Consider the following 11,899-nt stretch of genomic DNA (forward strand, 5'->3'; position numbering starts at 1 on the left):
ATACTGTTATATATCCTTCAGACGGCAGCATGACCTCGCTGAACGATTCGTTCAATGCACAAGACCTGATAGATGGTTTCAGATCCGCAGGAGGATGGATCGATACGGATAAAATGGGTTTGAAACCTTTTCCTTCCATGGGTTATGGTGCAGTAGCTCTACAAGATCTACCTGAGCAAACACGACTGTTCTCGATACCTGACAAGATGATCCTCTCGGGTTATGCAGGAGGACTGGAAGAGGTGCTCACTGCGGAGGAACTTGAAAGTCTGGGCCATGGTTGGGCTCGCCTGATACTCGTGATGATGAGGGAAGAATCAAAAGGCGAGAGCAGTAGTTGGGCGTGGTATTTCAGTAAGTCGAATCTTAGATATCTATTGGAGATTGGGCGTGCAATGCTGATGTATAACCAGGGAACCTTCCGAAGCAATTCGAAACCCCAATGTTTTGGAGTGCAAATGACCTCGAAGAGCTCAAAGGGACGGATATCGAATGTGAGCCAGGTTCCTCAGCAGGCTATACGATGCTGATACTCGAGACTCAGCTCGTATAGGAAGAGATGAAGCAGAGCAAGATTATCATGACAAGATTATGCCTATTTTACGTGTACGTTCAATTGACCTGGACAATCTTTACCCGTTTCTAAGCTGAGCTGATCCCACCCCAGGCCCATCCCGACGTTTTCCCTCCCTCCTCTCCACACTTCACCGTCGAAGCGTATCACTTACAAGGCTCTCGAATCCTCTCCCGGTCGTTCACAATCTCACATCTCCGGGCGGTTCGAGCGGCTGGCGGTGTTCTTGGATCCGGTCCTGGAGATTCAGGTGCAAGAGGGGCGGACGATGAGGATTCCGAGTCAGAGCCAGAAGAATGGGAAGAGGAAGACTGGGATGTGCCAGCTATGATGCCAATGGCCGACATGTTGAACGCGGCATACCAGAGAGACAACGCGAGATTGTACGATTCGGAAGAAACTATGAGAGAGGGAGACGCTGCGCAAGTCAACCACGACATGATCACGGAGAGAAAGGTCAAACTTGGTGATCAGATTGTGAGTAATGCTTCGATTGCCTCGGAGATCATGCCTGAAGATAACCTCCAGTTCAACACCTACGATTCTCCTCCAAATTCTGAGCTATTGAGAAAATACGGACATGTAGATGTTTTCGCCTTGGAGTCAGATGCTCTTGATCGCCTTGAGCCGGGAGAGGTCGGTGATTGGCCGTATGGCAATCCCGGGGACGAAGTGGAAATCTCCGCTAAGCTTGTGGTGAAAGCTGCCAATGCGATCAGGGAACAATGTGGAGAACGAGCTTTGTCAGACGAAGACGCAGAGGAAAGAGGTATCGCTTGGGTTAAAGATGGGCAAGAAGAGTGAGTCGAGCCTGTCTGAAGAAGAAGAAAAAAAGGTCCGAGATCTGATGCCATGTTCGTCCAGCTGCTTCAACGTCTCCGGGGCAGACACGGATCCCGGTCTGATCTTCTTCAGCCGAATACTACTGTACGACGCCGAATGGGAGAAATTCGACCAACGCGGCAAGCTGCCCAAGCAGAGCATTGACGGCTCTGTGGCACGTGTGATCGAAGGGGCTTGTCAGTTAAGACTGGAGGCTTATCCAAGGACTCTGGAGGTAAGTGGGCTGGAAAGGCGTCCTTCGCGTCGGGAAACGCGGCTTCCGGGTATGTGTGGCTTACGCCCCCCATAAATAAGATTGAACTCGCTCGGCTGACCAACTCTGTCGACACTCTCTCTACGAATCATCGGCGCGCGGCTATCGTACGGATAGGGGAGATGAGATTACTGAGGATACTCAGTCGACAAGCATTGGAACAGGGCAAGAAGCATCCCGCCAAGCGTCAGATCGATCAAGGATCTGGCTCTCATGACAGTAGCAAACGAGTCAAGCCGGATCATTAATAATTCAGCGGTATATCCGGAATCGGAATTCCCTTGGTTTACTAATCAAAAAAAATCCACGGGGATCCGGTCGGTCCATCGGGAGGAGGGAAGCCGAATGCGGGATGGAATGTGACTCGTTTTTCTAGACGATACCATGGAGCAAGATCTAAAGACGCTCGTGGAAGTCTATTCGAGTCGAAGCAAACGAGTCAATCAGATCAATTGAGATGAACCTCGTGGCACATCTCGGACAAGGCGGCCTGTCACTTGGTTGATATCTGTTCTCTCATCCATTCATATCAGTTCTCTAGAGCGAGTCGTATATCGACCGCCGGCCCGCCATGTCCATGCTCAAGTTCCTCTCTCGCTCCCTGACTCAAGGATCAGGGAGCTCATCTTCAGCTCCTTTGAGGCGATCCGTCTCGACCAATGGTATCAAACTGTATCTACGCGTCCCAAGTTATGGCTCTGTCTTTATGCCGTTCCCAGATCCAACATCTGAGCCAGATGCGCCACGACAAGATATGGAACTTTCGGGTGATCTGGAAATCGAATTACCCTCTGGTTTCGGAGCAGTGAGATGCAAGTCCATCCGCGTCGGTCTCAGAACGACCTGCAAGCTCGATATGGGTGTGGGCAGAGGCGTAGAGGAGGATACCTTGTGGACTGGCAAGGCAGAGCTGATGGGATCGACCTCGGATGGTATCATCCTGGAAGAGGGTCTGCAAAGGTGGGCGTGGGCAGTGTCGTTCTTTTGTGCTTTTCCTGATGCGCTCTCAACCGCAGGTTCGCTTTTACTATCATCATCCCTGGTAACCTTGCAGCTCAAGATTTCGCTCCAGGACATCGAGTGGACAATACCCTGTTTGCTGAAATCGAAGGCATTCAGGATCCCAGGTCGTTGTTTGCTTGGAACCGAAGAAGTAGCACGCTTTCCTCCTCATCTTCCGTGACGCCGCGGTCGGCAGGCACACGATCTCCCTCTCCGCTCTATTCACCTAACATGTCTCCCTCGCCGTCATTGACCATCTTGCGCCAAGAGACAATGCTACCTCAACCTCCCGCATACAACCTAGACGATTTACCTCGATCATCGTCAGCGTTTACCCACGATGAGAACGAGATACCTTGGCTCACCGGTGTTCACTCGATCACTCGAGAGTTGATTTTGCTCTACAATCCGGACCCTACTGGAGGAGTCAACTCTCTGGACGCCAGAGTTGACGGTGATGTCCCAGGGCTTGGCCCATATGTCCTGAACTTTGCAGCCGGCGAAGTGAGCATGGCCGATTCCTTTGTGCCGCGAATACAGCTCACTCACTCTGTCCCACTTTAGTGGTGCATTTACGCTCTTCTCAAAGCTACCGTGAATCTTTTGGCGCCATCCCCAGAATCCACAATCTACCACGTCAGAGTTTCGCTTCATCAAAAGGCTGAAATCACTTCACCGAGAGACGGGGCCGAAGTGACCGTCGAGCGCCTTTTCCCCATCACCGCTGAAGGTGTTCCTCCGGACCTGAAACGGAAGGTTCAAAAGGCGGATCAGCCTGCTATTTGGCGTGGTGTCCAAGCTGGAGGTCAGGATGACTGGGAATTGCGACTAGATGGTCAAGGTCGACTGCCGAACGATTATCATGGTCGTCCTACGACTCTGGAGGGGTGAGTCAATCGACATTTCTGTTGGCACTCGGCACTCCCTAGGAGACTTTCTAACGCGCCTCCGACCAGAGTGGAGACTCCAATCCGTGTCTCTCACGCCCTCAGAACAGAGGTTTGGTTCTCTGTCCGGGGCGAAGATGCGAATGGCCGATCCTTTGGGAAAGATGTTCCCGGAGAACTTCGGATTCTTCGCGTCGAAAAGCCTGTGATCGTGCCGTCGGTGAGCCAATTTCGCATTCATCCCCTTGTACACAGGTAGCTGAGATTCTACTATCCAGTGCTTCTTGATCCCCGAAGTGTTGGACCTTCCTATCTGTGCGTCTGATCTTCCGGTCTGTGATCGACAAGACTGACTGATGATTCACCAGACGGCTCACATCGACTTGGATGTTTCTTAGCGGCCGACGGTCAGTCTGATATTGAATCCGACTGTTGCCCATTGTGCAAAACTCCAGCGAAAGATCAATTCTGCCAGACGTGTCCGCCAACTTCGATCCCACACCCGAGACATGATCATCCGAAGAAATTGGTCGGTACGAGTGATGGCACATGCCCTTCATGTACTTATCGCAGTGTTCCTGCAGGCGGAGGTGCGGAATGGAGAGCATGCGCTTGTGGTTTGCTGCGAGAGGACATTATCTCCCGTATGAAACGAGTCACATTGGATGAGAGAGAGCTTGAAGTAGAGGAAGAACAAGTACAAGGCAGGAGGTGGAGGGCAGAAAAGGTCGAAGCTGAGCGTGGCAGATCAACGGAGACCAGGGGCTTGGAACTGAACTCAGTGGAGACTTGAGCGGGATATATTGGGTCCGAGGTAGACGAGGTGGACGAGCATGTCAGAGTTGTAGTTCCGAGATTCATATCGTTGTTGTGAATGTTGTAGTCCCTACGGTTGTCTCCTTGTTCATGTCGACTTTCCCGATGCAATGCGTTAGCAACGTTACGAGGGGAATCGCTATCGTTCCGCGACTTCGAATTCTTTCGGCTGGAAAATCCCAACTTCACATCACGAATGATGTGACCGATCTCGATCAGGAAGGGAAGCGTTTTCGGTAGCTGTGATGGAGCCCGCACAAAGACTAGGCTCGCCTTTTGACGATCTTCACCCCAGCTGCATAGCTCACATCGCGCCGGAGCGAGAAACCAAAATTCTTCAACTGCTCTCGAAACGAACCGATGCCTCGGCTATCCTCGATATCCTGTGATGCTGCTAATGGAGTCGATCAAAATGCTGAGCTTTGAGCTTTTCACAAGCCAGTTCCTCGCTGTGTATGTGTTCGCGGCTGGATCCAAAATATGCTTCTGCTCCAGCATCTATTCAATCACTTTGTCTTTCTGACCCTTGGCTCATCATCTGTCATCTGAACATCTCCGTTGACTGACTCGAGGTCATTGATGTCTCTCGTCGCTATGAGATAGCCGCCTGATGTTGTAACCCAGGGATATGATTAGAACCTCATGGTTGACTCGACCTGACTAAGGAGGCGGAAGGATCTATCCATCTCGTCACCTGGACGACGGGCTCAATCCACCAACCACTTGGCCACCTTGACTCCACCATTCCTTTGACGTTCATCTCCACATAGCTTGTCAGGAAGCCCGTCCGTCTCACCCCACGACGTCAACATTGGCCTGCTCCACGTTGTCACCTCGTTCATCTCTCTCTCACTCACTCACATACACACACACAGACTTACCATGCCGGGTCCACTAGCCACACAGAACATACCAACGGACGATATGGCGCCTCCTCCGACACCTCCCAAAGAAGCGGTCCAATTTCCAATCCCACGTCCATCTTACTCGCCTCCACCTCCTGTACCCGCGAAGCCCCAGTCCCCGCCTGGCCAGATACAACAGCTCCCCGATATCGCTTCATCAGTCCCTTCGAGTCCACTCACTTCTGGCCCTCTTGTCAACGAAATACCTTCGTCCCAGACCAGCTCGTTCAGCTCAAAGGATAGACTAGGGCTCGCTTCGAGGTTCAGGCGATCGTCTCTCAGTCTTCGGGAACGAGACAAGGATGGGAGCGACTCTGAGGACAAGGACAGGATCAAGGACAAGATCAAACACTTTTTCACGAGCAGTAGCAGCGGGAGTAGTATTGACAAGTCAGAGGATCGCAAGGCATCAGATGGGTCGACAACGGGACGAGGCGGAGTCCAAGAGGAGTGCATCCCACCTGCAACGATCACTAAGCCTCACGAGGTTCAGCCTCTTTCGAGATCCCCTCTAGGCCAATCAACGGCCCTCCCACCGGTGCACGATTTCTACCCTCGCAAAGCTCCATCTTCTGGCTCTCAAATCTCGTCTGACCAGCCCACTATCACGCCTTCCAAGTCGACCAAGCTCGTCACGCCATCGACATCACATGAGCCTCTCGACGTCACCGTCAGGAAGTCACAGCGCAACACACCGCATGACGACCCAGGACGACCATTGTCCTTCACCAGCGAAGTCCAGACAGACCTGCCCAAGAACCCCTCAAGTCCCCCGCCGATAAGCTTCCAATCGGATGCCTTCCACCAGAGCGTTCTGGATGCTCAGCGTAGCGTTGATCGTTTAGGTACGACCATGACAATACTCAGAGGCGCTGCAGCTGGTTTGGAGCTTGGAGCCGGCTGGATCCCCGGAGTTGGAAAAGGCATCGAATTGATCGTTCAGATGCTGGAAAACGCCAAAAACCTAAGTATGGGCAAGGTCGCAGCCTTGAGATTGGTAAGTTTGAGAGGGCATGACCATTATTGACAAGATTTTACAGGTTGAGCGATCCGCCACGGTTCTCAATGCTGTCCAGCAGGCCATCATTGACAACGCTGGAAGGGTGTCAGCTATCAACCAGGCCAACATTGACCGTCTGCTCGTCAACCTTCAAGAGAGCTCTAAGCTGTTGGTGAAGCTGTCTCAGCAGCCTTTCCTCAAATTGTACTTGCATATGGAAGAGAACTCGCGGCTGGTAGTCATGGCAACGGAAAACCTGTCAGACTACATTGATATTTTTAACGTGAGTGCATCTTGTTCACGCGGGGCCCACATCGATTAAAGGTCATGCTATAGCTTCAATTGATGATCTCCACTGCTGCATGGCAAGAGCAGTCCAGGCTAGACCACCAGAAAGATATCGAGCTCTTAATTCGGCAGCAGGAAGAAGCACGCAAGGACGATCAAGCTTTGTTGAAGCTATTGGAACTGAAAGGTGAGCCCCTTCTTGTCTTAGCATATCTTATGATGACACTCGTCGCAGCGGATCAACAGCAAGAAGCTATCAAGACGCTACAGCGGACTTTAGATCGCCTGCTAGCTGCTCAGAGCGATACTCGATCAGCGGTCGAGGCAGATGACGTTCAAGCCGGGAGATCCATTCTCGGTCTGGAGAGGATGTCGGTTCCTCAATCCTATCTCATGGACGAAGCTCGGCCATCGCTTCAAGATACTGGGCGAGCAACAACAACCACGCATGCTGAGACATCTTCCTCTGGCTCATATGGCGCTATTCCGTCTCCTCGGAGCCGATACACGCGAGGAAGGACCATGTCACTGGATGACGAGCACTCCGTCCAACATCAAGAATTCTGCGAACATGCGCTGGATGTGCTCCGACGACACAGTACCAGTACGGATGTCGCTGTCCCCGATTGGACCATCACCCCCCTTGAGATAATCCAAGATGAACGGGTGAAATCGGGCGGATTTGCAGACATTTGGCGAGGAAAGTGGCAGGGCGAAGAGGTGGCAATTAAAGAGCTTGGCCCATCTGCCGATAGGCAATTATTCATCCACGAGGTAGAGGTTTGGAGACAGCTTAAGAGCCGACATATCTTGCCATTTCTCGGAGCGTCAAGTACCACGGGACCTCCTCCATGGTTCCTTGTGAGCCCGTACAGTGAGCTCACCAGGATGTAGGCTGTGGCTAAACGGGACAGTGCGAAATGGGGATGCTCTGCAGTACCTTCAAAGTGAGAGAGGTCGAGGCGCTAGCAAGTTGGCGATTCTACACGAGATCGCTGAGGGTATGGAATATCTCCACGGTCGTGAGATTGTCCATGGTGACTTAAAGGTGTGTGATGAAAGTCTGTCGTGTGTAGAGCTATTCTGACTTCCCTACCCGAAGGCGTCCAACGTCCTACTGGATGACGATGGCAAGGCGATCCTCTGCGACTTTGGATTGAGCAAAATAAAATTGGACATGGTGACCAAGTCAAAACCCGACTCTCCCATGCGGTCCGCTATGGGTGGAACGATGAGGTGGCAGAGTCCTGAAAGACTGAGCGGGGCAGCTTTGTCTTACAAGGATGATGTTTACGCCTTTGCCATCACCATATGCGAGGTACGTGGACATGTCTGACTGAGTCCTGCAGATGGAACTCATGCACCTGCTTGTAGCTCTTCATGGACCAGGTGCCCTATGGCTATGTTGACGACTTCTTGCTTCGGAAGAGCATACTAAGTCAGCTTCCTCCTCTTGTCCTTTTTGCACAAGCTGACGCCTAAATAGAAGGTCAAAGGCCTCTCAAGCCACCTGGGATGCCAGATGAACTTTACAAGATTTGTCAGAAATGCTGGGCTGCAAGTGCACCTGATCGTCCTTCCTTCAGTGTGCTTTCAAAGATGCTGGCAAAGATATACACGCCAGCGAAGACGCGCCAAGCGACCGCTCAGACCGGTAAGTGACACTTACGGCTCTATGACATTAGCCGATGGGAGCATCAGGGACGACCGACGGAGGCAGTAGCTCCTACACCACTGCTTCAGAGGGCGAATTGCACAGAGAACAGATGTAAGATTACCATTCTCGTCTGCGAACCTGTCTGATAGTACAGGGCGATCTCCCCGAAACATCACGGACTCGTCCTCCCTGACGAAGAGAACTCTTCGTCGTCCGGCTCGGTCCATTCGATTCCCCCTCATCTGGAAACGGAACCATCGTTCGACTCCGACCGAGCGGAAAGACATTACAGACATTATCTCCAGCACGACTTTGACGATCGACTGACTTTACCTCTTTGGTTCCCGTCGCTAGTCTCGCTCGGCGAGGTTGGCTACATTCGTCATGGCCAATTTGTCAAGCTCCTGGACGCTCATCGGCCTCCACTCGTCACTCATCAGCGACAGTTGCCGCCCTTGCCATTCTTGGACGAGTTTAGCTCACTGCATACGAATGGAGGACCCGTCAATGTCCGGACAGCGGCAGAGAAGGGATTCGATTTGGTTTCTTCATGGACCAGTTTCATTAGGTCATCAGGCGAGCAGACAAAGTGAGTGTTGACTGCTACATGGCTGAAACTCGCTCGCTTAGACAAGCGGTTTCCCGGCGAATCACATTTCCGCTTCGACCTGGGATGAAGCAGGCTGCGCTGATTGTGGATGATGGCGAATTCGAGATCTACGATTCGTTTGCCGAAGCAAGGGCTTACCTCGTGGCGAACATTGATTGGATTCTGACAGAGTATGGTGATGCACACCATATCGCCAAGGAGGATATCATCATGGTGAGGCTTTGTTCTTGGTGGCCCCAATGGGCTTTGCCACAATATTAAGGACCTCGTTGTCAGGTTGTCGGCACACTCAAAGCTGCCAACTTTGCCATGCTGGTATCAAGTTTTGCACCTCGAACAACGATAACCTTCAATGTTCATGCCAAGTTTGAAACTGGAAAACCATGGGGAACATGGGCCGTCAACCGACAGTCCTTCGATGCCACAAAGGCGTTCAAGATGTCCTCATCATCTGCCGTCTTCCAACGCTCGACCAAAGGCACTGAAGGATCGTCTCTGGAAAACTGGTACGCTGACCCGTATGCTCCCGGGGGCAAGGGAAACTATGGCGTACAATCTGATGTGGCGCTGAACGAGTCGGAATTGAAGTATAGCGTCAAAGTCTCCACTGTCACGCCTGGGAGAAGGTAGGATCGATCATACATGGTACTGGAGCAAAGCTGACGACTGCTACAGAGAGGCGGTCATGCTCGCAAAGTTGAGATTTCCACCAGGTAGTAACGAACCTGCTCTGTATCCTTGAGTGACAATTGAAGGCAGTAGGGGGCCAAGGACGAAGGACCTGTTTTGACGCCCATTCATGGCGTGCAGTCTGTGCGGGGATGCTTCTCGTGTTGAACGAGAGGGACATCCAATCTCTTTCGACATCAGCTAGTAGACTGTCTTCTCCATGCCATCAGCGAGACGACAATGAATGCATGCATATTGATACAAGAGATACACGTCAGGCGCAGCAGGAAGTGCACCCATGCAAATAAGTGTGACGGGTGGGTGATACATACGATGATAAGGGATAGGATGTCAGGGGTCATCTGTCTCACACCCAAGGTGTGCCTAAAGCTTTGACGCGTTGTTTCCGACCAAGCAAGATGAAACATATGCCTAATAACAAGGTCGATCCGCAGAACATTGAAGCAGCGAGGTATCCACGCGCGTTGATCAAAGCGGCCGTGGCGGGAGTGCCGCTAAGCCAGAAAAACGAAGTGGTGAAGAAGAACATGCCAAGGTAGAGGCTGGAGTGGGTTGTCACAGTCACAGTCAGTGACCATGCGCGTATATAGAAATGGACCCACCCTGTCTGATTGGTGTGAGGTGCGAAAGACGCTGCGGCTGGATTGACACCTGCTGCATAACCTCCACTTCCGATTCCGTACATGGCATCGTAGATGATGATCCCAGGGACAGTCGTGGCTTTGGTCCAGCTGAAGAGCATGATAGCAGCGACGAGACCAGAGGCACAGACGACGTTGATCGCTCCGACTCGTTGTGCCAGGATCAAAGGTAAAACTCGACCTATGATTGCGCATGCATTGATGACTGTGAGACTGACGCGAGTTTCCTGGGTCAGTTTGGAGGCGCTGGTGCTTTGAGGGAGAATGAACACTCACGCAATGTTTCCTAAACTTGGGGAGATGCCGTGAGAGACACCATAAGTGACGGCAAAGGTGAGAGGACAGTATACACATAATGAACACATGCAACATCCGAGAACATGGAGTGCGTAGCCAGTCGTTCTGACTGGAGCTTGACAGTAAGCCCTTGTTTGTGGCTGTCTGAAAATCCAATAACCACTCACAGACAGTAGGACTAAGGATGGCGACTTTGCGCCGTGGCGGTACCGTGGTAGACAGGGTGAAGAAAGACTGTACAATGATGGCAAGAACTATAAATGCGACTGAACGGACCAGTCAGTTGTGGTGGACGAGGTTGTCTAGATAACCCGGGGGCGGGCAGCGGCAGCACACTCACACACTCTCAATGTCCATCCGAATCCGATCTTTGGCAACAAGCTCCTAGCTAAGATTGGAAACAGTATTCCTCCGAGAGAAGATCCAGATGCTTGAAGACCATATGCCAAACTCCTATATTTGCTTTTCCCAAAATGATGAGCTAGCGTCGAGACGCTGGGCGAGAAGATGATACCCATGCCTAAGCCAGCGCCGATACCGTGAGCCAGTAAGAACTGGTAATACTGTTTCGAAATGGAAGTCATGAGGAGCGAAAAGGTATACAAGAAACCTCCAGAGACGGTCAAATACCTAAGGTAGCCTGAATCGAACAGAGGGCCGGCAAAGCATCCCAGAAGTGGCATGAGACAGAGTTGAATAGATCCAATCCAAGATGCTGCTGTGGGGTTCAGATGGAAGTGACTAACGTAGTACTCTTGAAAGGTACCGAACTGACAGTATACGGAATGCAAATCAGCAAAATGTGAGTTCGGACGTGAAGGGACAGCGTACAGAGTTTGTCATTCCATCTGTCGGATGCCATGCCAAGTCAGCGGAGATCTTCGTCGTCGGATCGAAAGATGAGACTCACAGCAGATGGCATTGATACCGATGACCTGAAGGCGTGTCTGATCAGGGAATTTTCATCCACCTTTGAGCTCTATAGATCAAAGTGCTTACCCCAAAAAGATTGATCCATCCCTTCATTCCAGGAGGAACGTCCTCAATGCCGGCTTGGACATCTTCCGCTACCTCGTCAGCGGCTCCAGGGGCACTTGGACCTTCTCCAAGTGTGTTCAAGACAACTTTCTCGTCTTGGCCACCAATGTCGATAGTCTCATCCCGGTACGATGCTTGAGCTTTCTCACCGACGTGAGCCCCTCTCTCACGAACCAAGGGCTCTTGGTCGGGTACGTCCGACGGCGGCTTGGGCTTGGCACGAGATAGCATCGAGTGAGTGGATACTATCGTCTCATCGGATACCGCGGACATATCTTGCAGAGGAGCATCACAGGCAAGACGATCTACCAGCTGCTCAAGTCTTCAAAGCCAGTCTGCGATCCTCGACTCGATTCTCATACACAGGTAGGAGGTGGTCAAAAATGAAGACGCCATAG

General features: G+C 51.7%; 4 protein-coding genes across 4 annotated transcripts; 3 read left to right on the forward strand and 1 right to left on the reverse strand.

Annotated features, from left to right (window-relative positions):
• Nucleotide 1: 1 nt before the first annotated feature.
• BD324DRAFT_612434 (hypothetical protein) lies at nt 2–2,052 on the forward strand. The gene is made up of 7 exons (XM_022014390.1): nt 2–354; nt 414–494; nt 545–606; nt 668–1,051; nt 1,103–1,374; nt 1,439–1,631; nt 1,712–2,052. Exons 1-7 carry the CDS (start codon nt 30–32, stop codon nt 1,916–1,918), a joined length of 1,524 nt encoding a protein of 507 aa, XP_021874560.1. The 5' UTR covers nt 2–29; the 3' UTR covers nt 1,919–2,052.
• BD324DRAFT_612440 (hypothetical protein) lies at nt 2,053–4,502 on the forward strand. Its single transcript, XM_022014391.1, has 6 exons — nt 2,053–2,630; nt 2,687–3,176; nt 3,237–3,559; nt 3,629–3,779; nt 3,838–3,874; nt 3,928–4,502. Exons 1-6 carry the CDS (start codon nt 2,242–2,244, stop codon nt 4,350–4,352), a joined length of 1,815 nt encoding a protein of 604 aa, XP_021874561.1. The 5' UTR covers nt 2,053–2,241; the 3' UTR covers nt 4,353–4,502.
• Nucleotides 4,503–5,257: 755 nt separating this feature from the next.
• On the forward strand, nt 5,258–9,577 carry BD324DRAFT_647787 (hypothetical protein; the record flags this gene model as incomplete). Its single annotated transcript, XM_022017716.1, has 13 exons — nt 5,258–6,277; nt 6,321–6,563; nt 6,617–6,755; nt 6,804–7,442; nt 7,483–7,616; nt 7,671–7,886; nt 7,943–8,006; nt 8,055–8,222; nt 8,270–8,336; nt 8,380–8,814; nt 8,856–9,048; nt 9,112–9,461; nt 9,511–9,577. The coding sequence occupies 13 exons, from the start codon at nt 5,258–5,260 to the stop codon at nt 9,575–9,577; spliced, it is 3,735 nt and encodes a 1,244-aa protein (XP_021874562.1).
• Nucleotides 9,578–9,737: 160 nt separating this feature from the next.
• Nucleotides 9,738–11,899, reverse strand: BD324DRAFT_612445 (major facilitator superfamily domain-containing protein). The gene is made up of 8 exons (XM_022014392.1): nt 11,463–11,899; nt 11,374–11,398; nt 11,295–11,311; nt 10,804–11,233; nt 10,631–10,729; nt 10,443–10,572; nt 10,128–10,379; nt 9,738–10,067 (listed from the first exon to the last, which is right to left on the reverse strand). Exons 1-8 carry the CDS (start codon nt 11,772–11,774, stop codon nt 9,872–9,874), a joined length of 1,461 nt encoding a protein of 486 aa, XP_021874563.1. The 5' UTR covers nt 11,775–11,899; the 3' UTR covers nt 9,738–9,871.

Source organism: Kockovaella imperatae, assembly GCF_002102565.1.
Source record: "Kockovaella imperatae strain NRRL Y-17943 chromosome Unknown BD324scaffold_1, whole genome shotgun sequence".
NCBI lineage: Eukaryota > Fungi > Basidiomycota > Tremellomycetes > Tremellales > Cuniculitremaceae > Kockovaella > Kockovaella imperatae.